Source organism: Vanellus vanellus, assembly GCF_965231255.1.
Source record: "Vanellus vanellus genome assembly, chromosome: 6".
NCBI lineage: Eukaryota > Metazoa > Chordata > Aves > Charadriiformes > Charadriidae > Vanellus > Vanellus vanellus.
In genome coordinates, this window is record NC_138911.1 from 42,067,040 (window position 1) to 42,092,874 (window position 25,835).

General features: G+C 37.8%; 1 protein-coding gene across 1 annotated transcript in view; it reads left to right on the forward strand.

The window, feature by feature from the left end:
- The window catches only part of AKAP6 (A-kinase anchoring protein 6), a gene marked incomplete at its 5' end in the record, with an annotated part of 237,330 nt that overhangs the window by 73,830 nt on the left and 137,665 nt on the right, over positions 1–25,835 (forward strand). Inside the window, 2 exons of the mRNA XM_082484839.1 lie at positions 17,705–17,801; positions 19,074–19,237. Coding sequence (XP_082340965.1) covers positions 17,705–17,801; positions 19,074–19,237 — 261 coding nt within the window. The remainder of the gene's footprint in view (positions 1–17,704; positions 17,802–19,073; positions 19,238–25,835) is intronic.

Consider the following 25,835-nt stretch of genomic DNA (forward strand, 5'->3'; position numbering starts at 1 on the left):
ACTGGTAGCAAACTATCCTGAAAACAAAGAAAATGTGTTGGTCCTTTTCTATATATTGCATCTGTGCTAGCAAACCTCATAACTATGATTCCTCACTGGTGCAGATTTTCTGGTCGTAGGAGGAGTGAAAACTCGGTGTAGATTAGTATTTTTATTTTTATTAGTAGAGACAAGGCCTTAGCCTTTGGCACAAATGATCAATTTCACCACCTGTGATATTGTTTTCTTGGAAATATGTTTGTTGCAATAACAAAATTAGTGCCATAAAGAGAGAATATTTTGCATTCATGAATTAAATCTCCGTTGTCAAAATCTAAGAAGAGAAAATATGGGAGCAGGAAAACAGAAAAATGTACTTGTTCCCTTTCTCATTATTGGCTGGGAAAAGTCTTGCAGAGGAGACAGGGATAAGGTTGTGAACATCATCCAAATTTTTCAGTATGTAAAATTCTTGACTGTCATTTTAGGGTCCCATTTACATTGTTGATAAAGGATTGAATTTTAAAGTCTTTTCTCACTTAGCCTTGCTTTTCTACATCTTTGACATTTTGAGAAGTGGGGTGGCACAGACACTTAAAGAGAGTGCGTTTATTAAAAAAAACACCACAAGAAACCTACAACATCAACTTATTAGAATCTTTGCATAAGCTAATGCTCACATGAGGAGTTAAATCTCTTGAACAGGATGGCAATGCAAGTCTCCATTACAATCATCCTTGCATGAAATCTTCAGCTTAAATTGGTAGAACTCTCCAAACTATTGTTCTAGTTAATTCTTATACCTGGGCTAGCAAGACTGTCCACCCAGGATGTTAATCAGCACTTTGAAGCACACGAATAGTGTCTGTCTTGCTCTTGGCCCAGCAAGAGCTGTCTGTGGGCATCTTTGTCACCATGTGAAGGTCCCACCTGGACAGCTTCTGAAATAATTAGTGAAGCACTATATTGTGAAAGTGGAAGACAGCCTCTCTTCAAGTTGGTCCATTGTTCCCAATTAGCCCATTATGTCATCTGTGTAGAGACTAGCTGGGGAGTTCCTGGGGCACCCAGAGAATTCATGACTAAGTGCACTGTGTGTGCACACAGGCACAGCCCTGATACCCAAATACACCACAATTATAATTATTAACTGTAGAACAAATTGGAATTTCATTCTTAAGTCACAGTTACAACTTAAACTGCACAGATTTTGGCATGATGAGTAACCATACAGTTTGGTAAAGGGTATGAATTTTTTCTACAAATTGAAAGGTAGTCTACATCTGGAATGTGTGCCAAAATAGACAATCTTCAGCTTAGAGGATGGTTTTCTTGCAAATTTTAAACCCCAGCTCCCTGATTTTCTGCAGAACAGAAGTTGCTATATGCTTCATGTTAGATAACACCAAAGCATGAAGCTATGAATGAAAATGCTCTCAGAGACCCCTAGAATGGTGACTGAAATTATTCTTTCAGTTTTATGGGTTCTCACAACTGAATAACATAGGTGAAACTGATTTGGGAGTTGTGTGCTTCCCATTCATACGGGAGGGTTGACATGGAGCTGCCACCACTTGAACTTCTGGCACCCTTGCAGGCAGCCACCCAAGCTGGCAGATGTTGAAAACACTCATGTTTTCATAAAACAGGGGCATTTTTCAGCAGAAACCTACTTTGCCACAAAGGCCTCAATCAGCCCTACTAGCAAAGAAAGTGAAGCAGGTTTTGAATTTTGTGAACGATTAGGCTCAAGTCACTTCCTAATGAAAAGATAGCTTCATTGATCTTACCAAACAGGAATTTCTGAAAGTGGTTTCTGGTTTGCTTTATCTTTTGTAGCTCTTCTTTTCTGTTATGCTGATTCTTGCCCATTGGCACCCTGATCAAAATCAGCTACTAGCAGACTCTAAGCATAGACTTGGTGGTATGCAAATCAGTCCTCATCAAAAACAGTATCCTGAAGGCAGCTTATGAGCAAAAAGCATCTGTCTAGATGGTACCGCTATGCTTGTGAAACCAAACAGACTTTCTTACAAGCTCAACAAATAAGAATTCAAACCATTCTATGTTGCTCTTGACCATTTTAGTTTGCTAAAATAGATATTTTACCGCTTTTTGTCCCTGACCCAAAAAGATACATTGTTTTAGCACAGAAAAGAAGTAAGCTAGCAAATGAGGAAATGTGAAGAATCACTGAGGAAAAGGTTTAAACGAAAGGCACTATATAAATTTGCTGAGGGCTGGAACTTTAAATTCTGTAGTCTTAATTTTTCCCTTTGTTGTTAACACAGTACTCTGTTTTCTTGTTGCTGCACAACTCCTAGTTGTGCATCTTACTAGGGTGTGCTCTTAGGTCTTTTGGCCAAAGCTGTTCCTGTGTCTAGTACCATACTTAGAGCTGGATAATACAAGACTTTTAAATGGAAACCTACAAATGAAAGATATCTTATTTTAAATTTATTTGATGGAACTTTTAAAATCCTTCTTGCATTATTAGTAGATGTTGACAAACAATATTTTTCAGTGGAGTTAAAATTAGTTAAGGAAAAGTCATCTTAGAAATTGGGAACTAGTAATCAGGCATTTTTGTCCTAACAATCTTGCTCTTCAGAATTTTTGTGAGATTAGAATTCTGAAATCTTGAGTACAGGGAACATGCAAGATCTATATTTAAAGAGAGAAAGAAAGTGATGATAGATTTTGTATTTTTTCTTCAAAGCCAGCTAAAGAATGGTGAGAAGTTCACAGGATTATGTACTTTCTTTCAAAGTGGCTGTTGCCTTTTACCATTTTGAGTAAGACCGTGGGTCTAGCCTGCATACATTTAAGTTTGCGGTTTGGAGTAGAAAAAAACATAGAATCACAGAATAGTTTGGGTTGGAAGGGACCTTTAAAGGCCATCTAATCCAACTCCCCCTGCAGTGAGCAGGGACATCTAGATCAGGTTGCTCAGAGCCCTGTCAAACCTGACCTTGTATGTTTCCAGGGATGGAGCATCTACTACCTCTCTGGGTGACCTGTTTCAGTGTTTCACCACCCTCATTGTAAAAAATGTTTTCCTTATATCTAGTTTAAATCTATCCTCTTCTAGTTTAAAACCACTTACTCTTGTCCTATTGCAACAGGCCCTGCTAAAATGTTTGTCCCCATCTTTCTTAGGCTTCAGTGCAGACCTCAGACCACAGGAGGTGCCTAGACCTGTCTCCTGAGGCAGGAATAGGCAGCACACCTGCCTGCAAAACATTGGCCTAGGTGGAGGACCTCCTGCAGCAGGTGGCTGAGCTGCAGGAGGTGGTGAGAAGGCTGCGTAACATCAGGGAGACTGAGAAGGAGATAAATAGCTGGTTCCAAGTGCAGTCTGCAGTTGATCAACAGCCCACAGCTAAACAGCCAAAAACTCCCACACTGGCACACAGAAGTGATGGGGACCAGTAACATGGAAGAATGGAAGCTTGTGACAGTAAAGACTAGCAGGAGGAAGAGACTTTCCCCAAAGCCTGAGGTGCCTGTGGAGAAACGCTTCACAGCTCTGCAGGGTGAAGAGGAAAGACCTATTGCATCAGGAGAGGTGCTGGAGCTGAGTAAGGCTACCCGATCTGCTCCCTGTATACCAACCACCACAACTAAGAAAAAGCGATGGGTGATTAGTAGTAGGTGACATTCTTCTGAGAGGCACGGAGGCACCCATTTGCTGACCTGATGCACTCTAAAGAGTTGTACTGCTTACAGGGGTCTCTTATCAGGGATGTAACTGAGAGACAACCAAGCCTCTTATGGTTCTCTGACTATTATTCACTGCTGTTGTTTCACATGGGCACCAGTGATACAGCCAGAAGGAGCCTGAGGAATATAAAGAAGGATTATAGAGCCCTGGAAGCGGTGGTCAGGGACTCTGGGATGCAGTTAGCTTATTCATCAGTCCTCCTGGTCAAAGGGAGGGAGGTTGATAGGGCCAGGTGAATCTGGCAAATCAACAAATGGCTACAAGACAGGTGCCACAGCCAGGAGTTTGGCATCTTAGGGCATGGAACTCGCTGCGAGAAACCTGGTCTGATGGGGCCTGATGGGGTCTACTTGTCAGAGAACAGGAAGAGCATCTTCAGTCAGAGGCTTGCAAAGCTGATGAAGAGGGCTTTAAACTAGAGTCCCCAGGGGAGGGGAACCTCAATCCATCCCACTCCTACCAATGCGATGCCAATGTCAGTAATAGTTGCTCAGACCCTGTAGAAGAGTTGCAGATCAACAGGAGAGCACCTGGAGTGCAGCGCAGCAGAATACCAGTCACTCCAGCTAGTAAGTTAGCTTCATCAGGGGCCCAACTTAAATGCCTCCATGCAAACATGCAGCATAGGGAATAAACAAGAGGAGTTAGAGATGTGCATATGTCTGCAGGGCTATGATCTTACTGGCATCATGGAAATGTGGTGGGATGGCTCCTATGACTGGAGTGTTGGAATGGAAGGATACAAGCTTTTCAGGGGAAACAGGGTGGGGGTGTAGCCCTCTATGTCAATGACCAGCTGGAGTGCACGGAGCTCCACCTGGAGATGGATGAGGAGCCAATCAAGAGCTTGTGGGTCAGGATTAAAGGGAGAGCAGGGACAGGTGATGTTACAGTGGGTGTCTGCTACAGTCTATCCAACCAGGAAAACTGAGCAGATGAGGTCCTCTATAGACAGATAGGAACAGCCTCATGTTCACAAGACCTGGTCCTCATGGGGGACTTCAGCCACCCTGATACCTGTTGGAGGGACAGCACAGAAGGGTATAAGCAATCCAGGAGGTTCCTGGAATGGGTTGATGATAACTTCCTTCTCCGAGTGATAGAAGAGCCAACGAGGAGAGGTGCCATGCTGGACCTTGTTCTCAACAGTGACGAGAGGCTGGTGAGGAATGTGAAGCTCAAGTGCAGCCTTGGCTGCATTGACCATGAGATGGTGGAGTTCAAGATCCTTAGGGTGGTGCAGAAGGTGCACAGTAAGCTTGCTACCATGGACTTCAGGAGAGCAGACTTTGGCCTCTTGAGGGATCTGCTTGGCAGAATACCATGGGATAAAGCCCTGGAAGGAAGAGGGGGCCCAAGAAAGCTAGCTAATATTCAAGGATCACCTCCTCCAAGCTCAGGAGTGATGCATCAGCAAAGAGGAAGTCAGACAAAAAATGCCAGGAGACCTGCATGCATGAACAAGGAGCTCCTGGAGAAACTCAAACTCAAAAAGGAAGCGTATAGTGGATGGAAGCAAGGACCGGTATCCTGGGAGGAATACAGAGAAATTGTCCGAGCAGTCAGGGATCAGGCTAGGAAAGCTAAACCCCAGATAGAATTAAATCTGGCCAGGGACATCAAGGGCAACAAGAAAAGCTTCTATAGGTATCTCAGTGACAAAAGGAAGACTAGGGAAAATGTGAGTGCTGTCAGGAAGGAAATGGGAGACCTGGTCACCCAGGATATGGAGAAGGCTGAGGTACTCAACGACTGTTCTTGCCTCAGTCTTCACCAGCAAGTGCTCTAGCCACACCACCCACGTCACAGAAGGCAAAGGCAGGGACTGGGAGAATGAGGAGCTGCCCACTGTCAGAGAAGACCAGGTTTGGGACCAATTGAGGAACCTGAAGGTGCACAAGTCCATGGGACCTGATGAGATTCATCTGTGGGTCCTAAGGGAACTGGTGGGTGGAGTTGCCAAGCCGCTCCAGGTGTGGTCTCACCTGAGCGAAGCAGAGGGGGAGAATCACCTCCCTGAACCTACTGGCCATGCTTCTTTTGATGCGGCCCAGGATATGGTTGGCCTTCTGGGCTGCAAGTGCACGTTGCCGGCTCATGTCCAGCTTTTCCTCCACCAGTACCCCCATTCTGTGTCTTTCTCCACAGGGCTGCTCGCAGTGTTTCACTTTATTCTCATTGTGACTGTGGATATAAGATATCCTTAGAAAATATGGCAGCTGGTGGATTCCTGTTTCTCCTCATAGCACAAAGGAATTGTTTGTCACTTATAGAAAGAATGGAGGAGGATGGCCTCATTGAAAATACTTAATTGTTCACACCAGGGTGGTTTGTTGTTTTGTTTTAGGCAAAAATATATGTTCTGTTTAGTTGAAACTAGACTAGCAGATACTGTTCTGTAGAAATTACAAGTGGCTAGGATTGCATGGAGTCATTGCAGTACAAAGTGGTTTGGATATGCTAAATGATAATTTCCATGAATCAGAATTTCTTGGTTTTCATTTCTAATAAATTCTGTGATCCCTGTCTGTATTTTTTATCTCAATCCAGTTGCAAGCTTTGTGCCACATATTGAAGCGCTCTATAGCCCAGGATTTGTTCCATTATATTAACCTTCTCAGTCACCGTATTTATTTTACGTGCCACAGTCTTAAAAATATCATAGAGAAAACATCACTAATATTTCAAAACAAATTATACAAGTTGATTCACACTAGACTAGCATTTATTTCTCTTCTGTGTAGGAAGTTTAGATGTCATCTCCATTCTAAAACCAAATTCTTCTTAAGATATGGGAGTTTTGAGAGTCTTATTATCTAAAGAGAAATGAAATAAGAATTTTCTTGTGTCCAGCATAAATGTTTCTGGCCACATCATGGCTCAGCACTTTCTTAGCTGTAAACAGCAAATGCTTTCATACAGAAAATAGATTGTATTTACACATTTAAGAAATTGTATTGGTGAAGTAATGATGCTTCTATGATATCTCATGAAAACTGATCCGTCTGTTTGTAACTGGTCTGCTATGTCTGAAAAAAAGATCATTCTCATCTCTCTGGAAAACCTCATTTTCAGAAAAATGTCACTTTAGAGAAGTATTAAATACCTGTTCTTATTGAAAATAAGGTTAAACACACATGCCTTGGGCTGATCTACCGGCTGCCTTTGTGGTAGTGGTGGTAACAGTGATTTTATTAAAGGTATTAAAGCCTCTGAAATGGCTAAGTTATGTACTGTGGTTTTGCTCCATGAGCATTTCCAATGTCCATGGCAGCCAATTTAGATTTTTTCCTCAAAATACGCAGTAGTATCTGCAGGATGATGGTGCTAAAGAGTCTGAGCACTGTAAGTGGGCTAATCTCTTGCATCTCTAAGGACTTTGCCTTGGATCTGTTTAGGCTATTGTTAGTTCAAACTTCTGAATTTTATGCTGTTATCTTGAAAGGTATTTTGGGTATGCATGGGTTCCTGAATGTATGTCCTTCTAAATGGGAATCAGTCTGCAGAACATACGAATCAGAGATATAGACTTAACCCAGCAGATTTCAAATAACACAGGCAAATAAAGGACATAATGGGAAGTAAGACATCAATCTTAAACAAAGGGAATGCATGTATATTTTCAGTTTTGAATATTATTCAGCTTTTAAAATCTGTAAATCCAATAACCTCTATGTAAGTCTTTCTATTTCTTGAGTTAAAGTGCCTGAGAACATTAAAAGGAAATGTTTTTGTCATTTGATGACCGTGTTATGGTCTGGAGCCAGAGACTGTATGGTTGCTGGCAGTGGGGAAAAATAGAGGTTTCTAAACTGTTCGGACTGTTCTTTTGAATTTCAGCAACTTTTTTTGGTAACTAAATAAGAGAAAAATCAGGTATATTAGAGAAAATCCAGGTATATATCCTGCTAATCAGAACACTGTTGTCCTGACCAATACAGAAATACTACACTTGATCTAAAATTATTTCCCATAAGGTCAAGAAATGAAGAAGAGATCTGTTGTGATGGAGATCTGTTATTACTGTGTGTGTTTTTAATGAAGGAAGGGACTGTGCATCTACTGTCCTGCCATACTGTTGCTACCAGCTATGACCACACAGTCCCACTCAGGAGGTTTATTTTGTGCAAGCCTGTAGCATAAGCAATACTTTCTTAATAATTTTCCCAGAGACTGAATGGCTTGAATGCTGTTAAGAGTACTACTTTTTTCTAAACCTGTCTTCCAAATTTGTAGATACCTAACCTTGTGTAGGTACTTTGTAGGGCTGTGAAGAAAAAAAAAGGATATTGCATTTACTTTGGTTTTTGATTGGCACAAACCTTCCCAGGACTGCTTTTCTTCTTTTTACTACCATTCCAATTTTACATAGTTGTGCATAGGAAGGGGATAGGACCCCATAAGAAAAGTTAGCACTGTTGGGCCTGCCTGTAATGTATGAGTTGTTAACTAGCTCCACAGGAGGCTGTGCCAGCTTTTATAGTTCTGAGAGCTGCAGCTGTCTCTGGACAGAGGAGGCAAAGCATATTAGGATGTCATCCTAAAGTAGCTCTGCTGCTTCTGCTGAAGGAGGAGGGAAAATTGTAATGTCCAAAATCACTTGTCAGGATTTTGAAGTCTTTTTGATCGAGGTGTATGGAAATATAATGTATAAATAAGTTTGGTCTATGTCTCAAGAACAACTGTATTGCTCTGTTTGTTTTGTTTTGTTTTTTTAATTCACGAAGTTTGAGGTTTAAAAACTCAGAATTCTATTTGCACCAATAGCCAGGATGCTTTTAAGCTAATGTTTATTGCTTTGGAGGGGGGAGAGATGAGATCCTTAAAACACAGTGTTCTTTTATATGCAAGAATATAGAGGGTGGTACATTCCTCTGAGTGTGTATAAAATACCTGATGTAGTTTTAGAAAACAAGGCCAAACACTGTCATAGAGCATGTTAAAGCCCCGGTTGTTCAGACTTTGGGAAATTTTTAAATTCACTTGCAATGGTGGGTGAAGCTGAACAAGGCAGGGTAACTTGATTTGGTGTTACAAATGTTCACCCCCTCTCAAGTCTCACCACCCAAAACTGTAAAACTCTTGGGTGCTGAAGTATCCCAAAACACAGATACTGTAAGTTTGAGCAGTGTAAGTTAGGGATACCACTGGGTCCATTGTGTGCCTGGCCTGCAGAAGAAATTATTTGCATGCATGGGATTCAGTGCCTATAATAATATAATGAAACCAAACTGCCGTTGTAAAATGTTTTAAACTAACATGATCAGGAAATTTCATTGAAAAAGTATTTCACATAAGTTCTGACTTAGAAGCTTTATAGCAATTGCAGAATAATCACTCTTTGAATGACAGCTTGGTCGTGCTCTTTATACTAATTTGTCATTACAACAACTGTTGAAACACCTTTAAAAAATTGATTTGAAAGTAATGCTGATTTTATTAATAAATTGCATAATACTTATGAGGGTACTCTGTTAATTGTAATTTTTATGTCTGTTAAAATGTATGCTGTTGCCTGAAAGTTTAGTATGCTGGTATGATCAATATAGATGTAGTCTATAATTTGTTTTTGAAAGTGAAATTCTGAGATTGGAAATCATTAAAAGAATATAATGCCAGGATCTCAAAGGATAAACAAGCACACTTTCAGCAACATTTAAACTATATTTGCTTTTACTTAACCTGCCAAGAGCTATGGTCCATTCCCATGGGTTCTATGCTATGTCCCTCAGAGGCATAATATCGTTCACAATTTAAGCGCTAGAAGTAATACAATTGCTGTCTGTTTTTTGGTGTTTGCAATGCCAAAGCTTTCAGCAGAAATATAGAAAATTCAGGGCATGAATGGAGGTCTTGATTGGTAAATGTTTTTCTTTGCATCTCCTATAATCTTTTTTTCATTTCTTAATTCTACAGATGAATTTGGGATCTCAGTTTAGTAGATATATTTTGCTAAGAAGGTGTTTTAGTTCACCTTTAAATTGCATAAAACCTTATATCTGTACATATATAAAAAGCAAATTACATCTCCCTCGTATTCCCCTGAAGTTTTAATAGAACTGAAATCCTTCAAGAATTGTTCTAAAACTACATAGTATTATTTAGTGTCAATGAGTGCTTTTTGGTCTGTAAGTTAGTAAATCTATATTTAAATAATATGTACGTATATTGTTTTTCTCCCTTAGTAGCTCCATATTTGCCAAGGCTCCTGTGCCCCATGAATTTACTTTTGGGTTGGGAAGCTCTTTTCTCTTGGTTGGCTTTTTTCTGCATGTGATAGGAGAAGACAACTTAGGCATATTTTGATGAAATAGCTTTCGGGTGTGGTGGATCCCCAGGTAGAAGTAGTGTACTTAGAAACGTGTAAGATCAGCCAGACAAATGTCCTCTTGATAGAAAAAGGAGTCAGAAGACTGTGAATTCTGCAGATTTATGTCCTGAGTATCTCACAGGACAAGAAATGATCAAGGACAGTTATATATGGTGGACTGGATGTGCAGTTCACCATGCTTATGGTGACTTAGTAATTGTTTCATTGTATAGCCATTTTGCCCATGTGCTTTCCTGCCTGTGTTCTTCCATCCCTCATTGTCTCTTGATAAGAAACAAATTGAGATTTGATTTAGAAAGCCTCATGTTAACTTTTTTTAACAATGTAAAATGTTAGACAGACAAAATCAAAGAGAAATTTATGTAGTGAAACACAAAAAGCAAATTAGAATTGGCAGCAGAAGAATTTACGTGAGTTTGAAATACAAAATATCTGCAAAAATATACTTTCTAAACTAAATCTGCAAAATAGGCTTCCTGGAGAATTGGGCTAACTATCCTTTATGCCACATCTAAAATTCTGCATTCAAAACTTGGCTAAATTACCTAAGAGATGACAAACACAACAAGAAATGAGAAACAGAAATTGGGGGACCTGAAGTATTTAATGTGAGGAAGATTGTGCTGTTCATGTTTAAGAGGTAACAAAGGGAAAAAACATTGTTTACCTAATACTGGGGTGAGGTGATTTTACGAAAGTATGAATTACTGTAGGACTGCAGGGGTAGAGCTTGGCCCTTTGTATTTAGTTTTGCTGGCCCGTCACAAATTCCATGGCATGTGAAAGACCTCAGCTGCTGCTCTGTCAGCCCATTACATTGCAGTCCTTACTCCTACATTTTTATCCAGTCTAAATTTAAAGGTCTCAAGGGATCAGGGCTTTCGCTGTTTCCCTTAGGAGATTATTACACAATCTAATAGATCTGACTTCCGGAGGAAATTTCACTGGTATTTATCTTAAATTGTCTCTTTCTTAATTTGATTCTGTTAGTCCCATCTACTATACCCTCTGATACTGTACTATGCTAATAAGTCTTCTTTCTGCTAGGTGTTCAGATTCATAGAATATAAGTAGATAATAATGGCCTTTTCTTTTAGTTATCATTTAGTCAGTCTTGGTTACTTCTTACAATCTTCTACCATTTCCACCTTTAAAAATATTTTGTTTGCTCTTCGCTAGACTCCCACCAGTTTGTCTCTTCATAAATATGCTTGATCCTCCCAGGCAAAAAGTACTTTCAGATCAAATGAAAGGTGGTGAATGCCTATCAGTGTTCAGAAGGTAAAATAATTCCTGGGGTTGCTATAATTATCTCATTACTAAACATTTTGAACTCAGAATGTTCAGTTAATACTGTGTTTAAATGAATGATAAACTTGCACAAAGAAATTGTCTGAGCAGTCAAACCATCTTACATCTGATCTACATCTACAGTGGCACAATGCCAGCATGGGATGACGACTGTGAGATTTCAGTAGTGAGGTTCCCAGATCAGTTTTGTGTCAATTTTAAAGGCATTTTAGATTATAATCTGATATTGTGAATCAACGTAGACAGTGATATTGTTATTTTGCCCATTCTTATTTGCCTAAAGATGCCAGTAGAAGGAATTACTCCCAGAGAAACCCAAGAAATTATTGTCTTTTAAAGCTTTCTCATTGTTGCAGGGGGTAGAAGACCACATTTTGTTTCCACTAACTATTCAGTCTTAAAAAAATATCTACCAGCTCCCATTTGTTACAGAAAGAAATGATGTGTGCTTTGTCTAAGGAAAATGATGGTCATATTATATTAGGCATTAGAGATTTGCTTAGCAGTTGGTAGTAATTGGCCCCTTGGCAATCATTGCTATAGGGAGGGTATGTTCTTAGTCTCGGGGGGAGAAGAAAAAGACCCTTAGTGGGTGCTGCTTAGTGGGTGCTACAGCTTCACAGGAGGATTCACCATGTCTCTTTAAAAAGCATAGGTGGAATCCCTGCTATTGTAGTAAAAATCAACCTTGACTATGGAGCTGTATAAAACATTTCTGTAGCGCTTGTGTTCTGTTTAACAGGTGGAGTGTCACTCAGATAGAAGCACAGCTGAAAAGAGAAGAAAAAAATACAAAATTCTTTATAGACACCTAGGGTTTATGGCAAACAGGAGTCATTGACTGGAACCATTTCACATGTAACATTTAATTCCCAGGAAAACATGTTCTAGTGACTTGTAATACTAAGTAGGTTTTAGATCACTGATGAAAAATCTGAGGCTTTCCTAAATAAAGTATTTTCTAATTGTTAAAAAGTGAAATAGTTTGATGACATATTTGTAGATGAAATGTGTGAAACACTATTTCATACAAGATAGCATCTTTTTCCTTGGGCAAATTGCATATGAGTATCCATTTTATACAACCATTGACCAATTAATTATGTATTTAGTATTATGTCGTTAGAATGCAAAATATATGACTATTTCCATTTTAATATAAGGGCAGCTTACAAGGTAGTTATTTTTTTGATTTTCTGAATGTCACTGGTAGGCAGTGTTCAGAAGTATGAAAATACCACTACATTATTACATGGCTTATTAGATTATTAACTCAAGTACGTAAATACTAGGCAGTGACCAGAGACTTTCTGTGTGGTCAGAACTCCTCAAAAAAAAAAAAAAAAAAAAAAAAAAAAAAGACAGCTAACAGCTACCTTTCCATTGCCAAAAGTTTAATTCAGTACTTTATATCTTGGTATTTTGTCATAGCAAGCTTTTGGGAGGTAACTGTGCCAGGAACAATACAGCTGCAAAAGTAACTGTATATTAAGAATATAAGAATAAATTTTCAGGAACTGTTTTATGTCATATTCCCTTTAAGACAAATGAAATATGGTAATTTAAAAAATATATTTGTATTTTCAGCATTTTTTTTCTTGGCAGTTATCAGTATATAGCATGTATTTAATAAATAAGTGACACGAGTTTGTTGCTCCATTTTCTTAGAACTTTACTGTGTGTTGAAACTGTCTCCCTATCCAAAACTTAACATTGCTGATAATATTTGTGGGAGTTTGGTTGTCCTTCCTGGATTGTTTCAGTCGGCTCTGGAATCCCCAACATAAGAAGGACATGGACCTGCTGGAGAGTGTCCAGAGGAGGGCCACAAAAATGATCAGAGTGCTGGAGCACCTCTCCTATGAGGAGAGGCTGAAAGAGTTGGGGCTGTTCAGCCTGGAGAAGAGAAGGCTCCGAGGAGATCTTATTGTGGCCTTCCAGTACCTAAAGGGGACCTACAGGAGAGCTGGGGAAGGACTTTTTACTAGGGCATGTAGCGATAGGACGAGGGGGAATGGCTTTAAACTAGAAGAGGGCAGGTTCAGATTGAACATTAGGAAGAAGTTTTTCACTCTGAGGGTGGTGAGGCACTGGAACAGGTTGCCCAGAGAGGTTGTTGAGGCCCCATCCCTGGAGGTGTTCAAGGCCAGGCTGGACGTGGCCTTGGGCAACCTGGTCTAGTGGGAGGTGTCCCTGCGTACGGCAGGGGGGATGGAACTTGATGATCTTCAAGGTCCTTTCCAACCTAAACCATTCTATGATTCTATGATTTCTTTTCTACCAGAGACTTTTCCCATCACTCTAAATTTCATAATTGAATTATATCTGTCACATTAAGTGTTATAATTAAAAGTGCTACATTCTTAGCCAGAATATACATTCAACTGTACCTAAGCATAGAAGTCTATATTTTTAGTAATATTGGGGTTTTCTACGAAAATGCAAATGAATATTAGGAAATTTTAAATTAAGCTTTCAATTTCAAATTTTAAAATCATAGGTTACTTAGATAATTTTAATTATCTGTAGCATTGCTCTAAAAAATAAATGCCCTAGAAGCAGTGATATTTTTCTCAGTTATTTAAACACATAAAAATGAACCTCAAGAAACTTAGGTCTCAGTGGTACCACAGTACACCACACACGCTCATAGTATGATTGACTGAGAAAATTAAAATATTTCTTTTAATACAGTATCTTAATCTGTCAATAGGTGTTAACTGCGGTGTGATTTAAACTAATCTGTATTTATGTATACATTGTAGGTCACATGATACCTATTTGCTTATTTGTGTGTCAGAGGCACAAAGTACACTGGAAATAATTAGTTGGACACATGACAAAAAAAAATACATGCTTATACAAAGCTGTGCACCTCTGGAAAGAAAAATATTTAGTAGTTGACTGTCCTTACTAGTCAAGACCTGGGTTGTGTTTTACCAAATTACAGGGATTTGCTAAGAACAGAGGGTTGCAAAACAGTGAAAGATTGCATATCAGAGCTCGATATGTACCTACTGTAGGATACCTACTCAGTAGAAGTTTCCTAAATTTAAGTATCTACAGCCATAAAATAAATCCTCAGGGGAACTTCAAATAAATATTTTTCAAATAATTTTTCTCATCCCCAGTTGTACAGACAAATAAGCTGAGAGAGAGAGATGATTATATGCTCGAAAAGCGCTCTTTCATTTTCAGTGTGTTCAGAGCCTGGTATATAGATCAGGAGGTGTTTTTTTCCCCATGGAGGTTCTGCAGTATTGTTGCCCGATGGACCAATCAGTTTCCTAAAATTGGGGGACGGCTTCGTTTTGTGAAGGCTGGGCTCCTTTGCTCAATGCAGTCAGCAGCAGATAGTGCTCCTGGGGCTTTGCATTTACACTTTTGGAGTCTTTACTCCTGTTTATTTGCAGTTGTGTAGCTTTAATAAAACTGCGTGATTCCTGCCTCACTTTTCCTTTCTTGCTAAATGAGAACAGTTGCTATTTATATATAGGGGCAGAGTGACTGGGAAAAGTGCAGAGAACTTCATAAGGAAATTTTAGTTGTTGCAGCTTGTAAACTACATTATATACGCTGTAGTGCTAGGATGACATGAATGTGTTGTTTAAAAAGCTGCTGTCAGGCCAATGCACATGCATTTTCCATAATGTATATGAGCTCTTGTGTGATATTTAGACTGCTCCATAGCTGCAAATGTGTCTGGAAAAATGGCTTTGATTAATTGACTTCCCTCCTCTTCTCCTTTCCTCTCTTCAGATGCAAAGGCTCCCTTCGTTATCAGGGAAGATCAGAGGAGGGGAGCAGAGTACCTGGGTCACACGCTGTTAGAGTTACAATTTTCCAAATACCATATGTAAACAGTAGGGAACGGGAAATATCCAGGATGGGAGAGGACCTCTGTGTTTGAAGGTCCAAATATTCATTCCAAATATTTGGTCTGATTTTATCTTTAGCTGTGCAAATTTGCATCTCTCCATTGTACATGCATGTAATACTTTTTACATCTTCAACTCTGCCTTTTTCATGGGTCACATTTTCAGCCCCGCAGGTATAAGGAACCACAAGCACTGATGATTGAGGGCTATTCTTTCCAGTGTTCCTTGCCCCTTTGTTCCTTTTTCTTAGGAGATTACCACTTATAGGAAATTATATATACGTATATAATTCTAAAGCCAAAACTCATACGTCGCTGCACCAACTGACAATTTCCTTCCTTTCTGTTTGTATTTATACTTGTATGAATGGTTGCCTCCTTTTGATGCCTCTGTGCTGATAAGGTTTTATTTTTGCCAAATTTCATGTATGTTCACGGTATTTGTGCCACGCATAACTTATCCATAAAATCAGAATTTTGCACAAGGAGAATATTGCTAGTCAAAACCCAAAAGTTTGGCCCCATCTTTATTCATCCTATTTTGCTTCTTCAGTCTAACATTATTACTGGTTAATAGGTGCACCTGAAAATCAAGCTGTATTGTAGTATCTGGTGCGTTATGTTAAATGAATCTTTTCTAGGACAGCAAGTCTCTTTTTTTTTCCCCTAATGAAGAAGAATACCTCATCTTTTCCAATTTTCCTATCAAACACATCCACATCATCTCGAGACACTGCCACATCCAGCTGCATCTATACTCAACTTCAATTATATGAAATTACACAACCTACTCTCAGGTCCTTTAGGTTCTCTTTTGCTGTGTGAGGCACACGCATAGTGCATTTCCTGTGAAGTGCATGATTACAAACTATTCAGTACAAGCCTGTTTTAAGTAAACAGTAAATTAAATATTGTCAGTGCTTGTTCAGACATGCTCTTACGAAGGAAAAAGAACTTCTAGATTTGGGTTAATAAAGCTCTAGATTTAAGAAAGGGCCAGACATAAACTAGGCATCCTTTTTCCGCTTCAACTTCTCTTGGCTGACCCAGTTGTTCAACAGCTGGTACAAAACAATATATGCAGAAGCCCATACAAGGAAAATTGGGCTAGACGAAATGCTGAAGGTAGCAAAACTCCTGTTTATCGCTCTTTATTTGAATGGAGAATTCTCAAAACCATTCTGTCACTAACTGTCAGGTACACTGCTGCCTGAAAGACTGTTAAGAGCCTGTCTGAGCAACATGCCTCTTTCAACCATGACAAATACAGTAAAAGAACATCATTTTATTACAGTTCTGGCAATATTATTTTCTGCTACGCCAATCAGCCTGACTACAGGAGTTAGGAAAGAAAGGAAATGGTCGCTTCCCTAAGAAATGAGGGCTTTTGAGTATTTTGTGGTGTCTGCTACTTCAGTACTAGCATGGTCACTAGTATTTGGAGAAGTATAAATGAGTTTTATAAAAACCATAAGTTACAAATGTGCACTTGCAAAGTCTCCTTTCGTCTCTGCCAGCTAACTCATTCCCAAGAGGAGGCAAAACTCCTTTCTTCCAAGGGGTCAAATATTGTTTTCATTCATTCTGTAGACATTTCAAAGAGAACAAGAGTTGCATGTGTGTGTTCAGGGCTGCACATGATTTATGATTAAATACAGCAAGTACCCCTTTATTGTATTTTGTTTCTCTTTCTTACATGCAAGTTTGAGTGAGAAGCTTTGGCAAATAATTCACAAATTTACCCCAGGTTACCCAGTGGTGTATGAAATAGCATAACATATAGAAGACCATGTTTCCAGTTCCCCTCTCTATTACTAGATTCTAAGGCAATTTGTAAAAACAAAAAATAAATGTAAAAAGAAGGAAAATATTTTAGCCACTGTTAAAGCAGAGATCCTTTGTAAACTAGTAAAAATATTAGTGCAAAAAGGATGAAAAATACTTGCTTTGCAAATTAAGAATGCAGAGATCTAAAGCAGTCTGATTTGTTCTTTGAAAACGGATATGAGTTAACTCAGAAACACAATATTAATAGATTTGTATGAGTGCACATAAGGCCGATATATTCAATGCTGTAATTTTTTTATGGTTTCATAAATAGTGCTATCACCAACATTTCAAAGAAATCTGAAAAAAACAGAGCTGTGGTGGCATAAATTTAGTGTATTTTATAGAACACTGTTACTCCAGATATAGCCTACGGGTTGTGACTTTTCATAAAACCTAATGAATTTCTAGATTTGTCAGCTGTTTCAACACAGATGCACTTTGCTGATCTAATGGAAACATTTTGAGCCCAGATCCAAAATATCAATAGCTTTTAGTATCGCAAATTAGTTTGGCTATTGGGTAAATGGGGATGTGGTTCTTGATAAAAAGCAGCAAGTAATTTTGTACGTGTGGTTTATGATAACTGCCTCTCCAATGTCTGATACTGAGGTTTTTTCTGTCTTTTTTTTTTCTTTTCTTTTTTTTTTTGCAGACTTTTAAGTTGAATGTAGATAGCCACTGTGCTTTAAAAGAAGCAGTGGTAGAAGAAGGACGGCAACTTCTTGAGCTTATTGTATCTCACAAATCAGGTAAATCCTTCTGAAATATTGCGAGTCTTTATGTCTCCAGACTATTAAAGAATGAAGAAGCATTGCTGTAAATTACTGCATATATTCACTTCCTTATGTATTATTAATATTTACATTATCAGATTGACCTTCAAGATTTATAAATGTTTCATATACTGCATACAATGCAGTGATACTTATAAAATGAAATATTGCCTGCAAATAGTCTGTTCATTTTATTTTGGTCTTGCCGCTCAGCTGAGTTTCAATTGAAATCACATCACTGAAAACTTCACACTGACACATTCTTTGATGTAGGTGCAATGGAAATAACATGACGATAATGAATTAGGATTTCAAATATATATGTATTTTTACATACTCTGCATAGGTAATTGCATGGGTAAAGCTTTATTTTGCCACTTAAACTAATTCTTACATTGATTTTAATACATTTATGAGGAACAGATTAAAATTAAAAATACGTTTTTCCTTTGGTGAGGCTTGTCTTTTTCTGCAGAGGCCTTAAATCAAGAGGAGGGGGAGAGAGATACTGATTTCCCTTTCTCTATCCCCACCACCCCCTATATTTTTAGATGTTTGCGTGACTTGTATGATAATGGGGTTTTAATCAGCATATACTGCTACAGAATGCCATCTTAATTTTGGCCTCCTTAGCGTGCTTTTCATCCAGGTTGAAGTTATCCTTTGGTCTACTGTTTTCTGATCGTGCTACACATTGTGCCTCTATTGTTTCAACAGCATCAGACAGATCTGTGTAGTGTGAAAGCTATAGGAAATTACTGTCTTCTACGTGTAGTTCCAAAAAGGTATAGAAGCCATGGCAGAGAAGGGTACTGCATCTCATCATATACTTAGAAAATAGTAATGTTTAAACTACAGAAAATATTTCCAGCAGTTGGAGGTAAGAAAAATGTATTTGGAAGATTATGAAATGTTTCGAGATGAAGACTAGATATTAGAGTGAGATTACAACAGTGTTCCCTGCTGCATAGAAATCACAGTTTATGTGGGATTTCCTTTTTCTTGAAATTGTCAGCTGAAACGTAACCAACATTTAACATTATGGCTAAAATAAATGTTTTGTCCCTATAGCATTGTTTTGCAGTATGAACAATGCTAATGCTTGGATTTATTGTTGAAAAAAATACATTAAAATTCTTGTTGCGTTTATTTTTTTAAAAATCCTGCTATTTCTTTCTATAAAGAACAATATTTAAAGATGCAGTTGAGTTTACAGCTTTTACTTTTTTCTCCTTCATTTTGGAGAAGGACTGAAGGACATGCTGCAGATGATTGCAAGTCAATGGAAGGAACTACAGAGGCAAATCAAACGGCAACACAGCTGGATTCTTAGGGCTCTGGATATCATCAAAGCAGAGATACTGGCTACTGATGTGTCTGCAGAGAATGAGGAAGGGACTGGGAGCCCTAAGGTAAGTGGCTTGAAGTTTGCCTTATTTCCTCTTATTTCCGTCTTCTTTTGAACTAGGCACCACTGAAGTTATCTTTCCACCCTAAGGCTTTTCATTTCTACTGGGTAAACTTTTTTTTTTATAAACAAAATGAAATGCCTTACTCTGAAACAATAAAAAATCTTAGAACTTTCAAGTTTTCCAGGAAGACCTGTCTCATTGTGTGTAGAGGGGCATGAGGGGGAACATAAAACATTTAGTAAACAAAACATAAAGCATCTTTAACATGAATAATCAGAATGGTTTTAAATTGTTTTGTTGCAACTATAAATCACTATAATCAGTGCAATCACTCAGCTCTGACATCCATTAGCCGCTTGGTTACAGCAAATTAACAAAGAAGAGAGAAAGTGATTCATTATCTCATTCCTGTTAATGACTATCAGATGCATTGCTTAATTAGGGGATGGCCATTGTAGTGGGAAGAAGGTCATATGCCTTTTCACAAATCTTTTTGCGCTGAGTTTCAGTCTTCCATAATAGTGCATGTGTTGAATACAAGTACTTTAAGAATAAAGTATTGACACCTATCATCATTTTGTGGTTATTAATTATTAGAGAGGGCTATAGTACTTGCCAGTTGCCAAACTTAATATTTGTAACAGCATTTTGAATGCAAAACATGCTAATTGAAATTGGTGCAAGCAGTGTAGGGACACTACACACAGTAGAAACTTCTGGCATGGGGTCTATGACCTTTCATTACCATCAGTAGTAAAGAAGGGTGGTTGGGGGAGAGTGCATTGGAAAGTGTTGATTTCTCCAATGCATTCTAAGCAAAGAACATGCAGCAGAGCAATCCAATAACTCTTAACGTCTTGGCATGAAATTTGTAGAAGAATTCAATCCTGTTTCTAGAAGTAACAGAGATGGTTGTGCTGAGTAGATTTTCAGATTCTCATGCCAGACAATTCTTTGCATTGCTATTTAGTGCTTCCTAGAAAGTAGTTTGTAGAGTGAGTCTTGGCTGGGATTACATTAAATGTTCTGGTGTTTTCTTACCATAATTCTACATAGCAGGAATGATCTTAGAGATGGTGAAGAGCCAATGATAACAATGAAACAAAAATACAGGAAAAGACCTATATACGGGAGATGCAACTTGAACTGATACCCCTCATCACTTGCATGGTGGAAAATGCTCCTGTGCCACATAGCTCTTACTTTAGGAAGTAGACGGTGGAGCAACACTTGGTTTCGTAGTTATGTCTGTTAAAGTAAACAGACTAGCTCAAAATTAAGTTTCTACCCTGCCAATAATATGACCCTATATCTCTGACCATCTTGACTCATCCATGGCCGAAAATCTTAATCAAAATTATCACATAAAAAGTGTTCTAAAATCCAGCTTGATTTTGCTATGAAAATGGAATCCCTGGCTTGGAATAATTATATTCAAATATTTGCTTGAAAAGGGAGAAATGAAGGCATGGTTTATGTTGCAGTAAATTTTTCATATAGATAGGTCGTAGCTCCTTGCCCTGTGCTTTTTATCATAGAGATAGGAACCTGAAGCAATGCTTTTGTTGTACCTACAGTTAAATAAAAACACAAGTAGACAAAAAAATATCAAACTAAGTATTTTCAGGTTATTTCATTCATTAAATCACATCCCTATATGATTCTTGTAAGTATGGGCATTCAAATACCATCTACTTCTTCATGCTGAAAGATTAACTAAAATTAAAATACAGTTGGTAATATAACTATATACTTCAGTTGGCATTTATTTCAAAAGCAAAAAGTAACCTGAGAAGCATAATAGGAAATATAAAGATTATATCTAGAGGGTATTTTTCTTTTTGCCTTGTTTGAAAAACTAAAGGAACAGTGTCAGTGTTAGAAATCTGTAAAGAAATAGAAAAGGAGGAATTTCAAAGACCCTAGGAAACTTTTCCCTTAGGACTTTTTAAACATGTTTTCATAGTGCTATGGCATCTTTTATGCAAGCAATGGAGAGCGGAAGGGAGAGAGGGACATTCTGCACCCTAGAAATACATTGTCAACACTTGTATTCAAGAATTCAGATTTTGCTTATGACATTTTTCACTTTATTGTATGTAAGTTTCATAGTGGTTTATAGTGATTGCTGTAGTAGACTTAGGGGATTTTAAATATTTCTGATGCCTAAGCTCTTCTAATGTATTGCATTCTCTGTACAATCTTAGAAAAATAATGAGATCTCTTTAAAAAAGTATTTATGAAAACTATTATTCTGTCATTTTTTTAAATAAACAAATGATGGTTGTATTCAGCTTTAATTGGGGGATGTAAGGTTTTGCCTTCTTACCCCACTGAGAACCTTTAAAAATAAATCTCAGAATTGTCGTGATATATTCCAACAAGTACTAACATAACTCTAACATGAGTAGTTAACATGACATACAATACATCTTTCTTTCAGAATCTGAAGACACTTAGCTAACAGTAGGGTTTTTTTCCTTAATGAAATAGTAAGTAATATTCTAAAATATCTGGAAAATAGAAGGAACGTTTGCATATATGTGTGCATCTTGTGTTTTTTCACCTTCTGGAAATATCTGAGACCGCTTGTTTTGTAACTGATCTCTTTATAATTGGGCTACTTCTCCATCAGGAAAGGCCGACTGGAACAGTATTGCTTTCAATAAACAGTAAAGAGTGGTATTGAAAAATAACATGATGCACTTCCTTTTATAGTGGCTGCCTGAATATTACCCTGATCTGTTTAACTCATAGTTTGGTGGAAAAGTTCATTGGCTTTCTGAAGAGTTTTTTTAAGTTAATTGTGTAACTAATATCTTTGAAAAGTATACAAATCTTAATAGCATTTGCCCATAGTAGACATTCTCCTTCATTCAAAATTGTATGGAATAGTATTCTTGGGGTCAGTTGTAAGTTCTACTCCCAGCATGCATTTGGACAGTTTGTTCATGACACAGTTTTTGGATCTGGATGTTTTTGTTTGGCAAGTACATGTTTGAATTAAGTTTCATTTTTTTGTGGGTAAATGTTCAGAGCATAACATCAGAATCTAAAGGCTGGTAGGTTAAAAGAATAATGTTGTACTCTAGAAATACATATGTAGTCTGTACTTCTGGACATATTCCTTCCCAGAATAATTGCTATATTACTGAAAAACATTTCAATTTTTGCATTCCAGCTTCAGAGAAATAAGCACGAAACTGGTAAGGCATTGAGCCTAATGCTCAGAACACTAAAATCTGACTTAGTCTCAGGTAAAAAGCACTCTTGGGAAGATTGTCTTAGCTCTATAATGGACTTGTCTGTCAGTGGGTTAATGATAGAAGCAGTAAGGATTTGAAGAATATTAGAAGAAGAGATAAAAATATGTTTAATAAAGTAAACCTAAAATCACAGAAATAGTAGATGTCTTAGGATAACAGAGTTTGAAGTGGTTAAACAAACCTTTGTATACAGAGAAAAAGAAAACCAGTGAAATTTCCTCTTGATATGTAATTAAGCATCCCACATTTCCAGGATCATCTCCCACTCACTTGTGCATAATTTTACAGTTTTTACAGCCATTCTAAACAAACAGCCTTCACTACATAGAAAAGTGATTTTTATGAAAAAAAAAAAAAAATCAAACCCAAAAGTTGGTGAAGCTGCTTAATACTCTGGTATGGGATTCTGGGAATGCTCCTTGACAGACAGTTTTCTAGTGACACTGGTCTCAGACCTAGCGGGTGGACTGAACACTGCAGTGCCAAACAATTACATCCTGCTCAGTGTTTTAACATGAGGATGAATTTGTGAAATGGACAACAAGACAGAGCAAAGGTTAGAGAGTGGTAACAGTCCGTTCTTTATTACTTCAGACTTGTAACTTGTCCTGGCCATCCAATCATGCTGCTATGACTACAAAATTTAGATTAATATTTAGATACAAAAGGAATGTACAAATGAAGTGTTTTGGCATCTTGTGAGCAGTACAGAGAAATAGCATATTTGTGAGTAGATATTTTGCTTTTCTTAGCGTCTTTTATTGCTCTAGATTTCTAATCTGCAGACATCAGGGTGATGCATGTACTGTAATATTAAAGCCTACACACCAGTATTTTTTCTCACGTTTTCCATTATTTAAAAACAGGGACAGTCTATTATTGGGACAGTCTTAAATATTGTCAACAGGTAACAGAGAGCATGATTTCAGAATCTAGTGTTTTTTACTTACATAACCACTTTGGAAACTGGGTTTCTAGTGTCCGGTATATGCAATTGCAGTGTCGCATATATTATTGTAGCGGTCAATGCTTTGAAGTTGTCAAATGGCACATGTAACTGGCCTTCGTTCTCTTCTCCTTGAGTTAGTTGCTTCTAGTAAAAGCGAGGGAACGCCAAATGCTAGAGGGATCATTTTGCTTGGGTTGCTGGAGTTTTGTAAGTCACAGGGGACTTTTAAAACTTTACACCCCAATCTGAATTTATTTATTTAATTTACAGTTTCTCTCTGTCTTCCATATGCACAAACTCAGGATCAGACACATGCGTTCAGTCCTGTGTCTCGTGTTCTTAATATTGTGGAATAAAATGTCAAGTAAATAGCCATCACTTCATCAGTAACAATTTGAAAGATAATGAAATGGAAATCAGAATTCCATCTCTGACACTGTACAGACATATGGAAAGGGAATTTTGTATGGTGGTACACATGCCATCCTTGTCTATGGTTATCTCGTGGCTTAGTCAAATCTTTTAGTGGAAAAAAAATATACAAGGAAGGTTGGTATTTGTGCTTTAGCAGAAGTAATTTTTTTCTCTAATGTGTCCATAATGAGCCACGTTCCCATCTAGACACGAGAGAGTTTTATGCTGTGAATGCAACACCTTATAGATCAGACATGAAACTGAAGTTCCAACCACCTTTATCCCGGCTTACTTCCAGTATCAGTAATTACCATCTGCCACCTTAATTCTTTGCAGTTTCAGCTGAATGTATTAGTCTCTTCTGTTCAGAACAACTGGATAGTTTCGGGCACAGTTAAATAGTTACTACTGTTCACTGGTGAATAAAATACCTTATAATACCTTCCAAAGTATTTCTGTGCCGAAAAGTATTACAGCGAGTCAGTAGCTCACCATTCACTACTTCAAAAGATGGTAATAAGGGAAGCGATTTCCTGTAATTAGAACAGAAGGATCTGCTATGTTGCCATTGAGGCATAGTCTTAAATTGTTGAATATTTAAGATGCTGTCTGTACTTAAATAGTATTATTGTGCCTAACAGCTGAGCAGTTTAAAATCTTTCATGTGACATTTCAATTCTGAATCTTTTGGAACTTTGGAAATCTAGACTAAAGATACTGTGATCTTACTCTTTAGTACAAATGATGCCGTTAATTCTGGCCTACTAGGACAAAAGTGCATCTACAGTTATTATTTTGCTTGGCTTTAGGTATTTTAGTATGTGACTACAGTATTCTTGATCTGTCAGCTTCTACGGTGGGGGTTTGAACCACGGATGAGTTGGTCAACTGGATAGAAAGGGTAGTGGTATCTACAAATCCTGCTGTAAAATAGCAGACAAAATTTTGGGTTTGCAAGGAATAAGTCTCTCTTTTAGTGTTTCTGCTGGAGCACGTGAAACACAACTGAGGGTTTTTTTTATATTAGTTGCTACCCAAATAGGGTTGAAAACATCCGTTAAGAATTTCTGAGCTAATCGAAAGAAGCTATGTTGATGTAATAATGAAAAGAACCTAAGAAAGAAGGAAGAATAATGAATATTTGGGTCTTTTAGTGCAGGTGGACACTTCAAGTTCCTCAGTTCGCTAGTTTTAATGCCTTACTTTATAAGTTACATATTTTTAATCTTACGGACATCACCTAGAACATGGATGGACCTAGCTGTTATTGTAACGAAAGGTATCTTCAGGAAAGATTTGAGAGGTGAAACCATAATTTTACACACCATTTTAGAGTGGATGAATAAAAGGAAACAGAAGGGTGTTTTAGAATAAGTGTAGAAGCTGAAGCTGGCATCAGGAATGAATGAATGGGACTGACATAGCAAGTCTTAATTGTAGGAATGAGATATACAGATAAATGGAATTTGCTGAAGGGTATCAAAGATGTGATCATGACAACTGGGCAGAAAAGCTTTGTTGAAAGTACTGAATCAGACTCTGAGAATTGGTTGGAAAATTTTACGTGAGAAATTGAGTATAGCCAGACAGAAAACATAGAATTTTAGTACCTTTTAGTACCTTGCTTGGACAAGGTTTTTTATTGACAAAATCTGCCTTGCCAAGAAAGTGCCTCTCCTTATCACACTTTGAAGTGAAATTTTCTTCAAATAAGCAGAAGCTTTCAAAAACCCATCCAAAGCCAAAGTAGCCATGTAATCTTCTACGTACAGAATGTTTCACATTTCTAAGTGAATGCAGTCACTTACATACAGAATAATATTCACAGAACACCTCCCCTTCATAAAACTGCTAAGATTCTTCTGTCTTATATTGCCTATCTATCCTAGAGTAAAGGCATTACATAGTTAACAAGTTCTTGCTTAGTTAAAATGCACTAACTGAGCAAGTAATTTTGAGGTGAAAGATT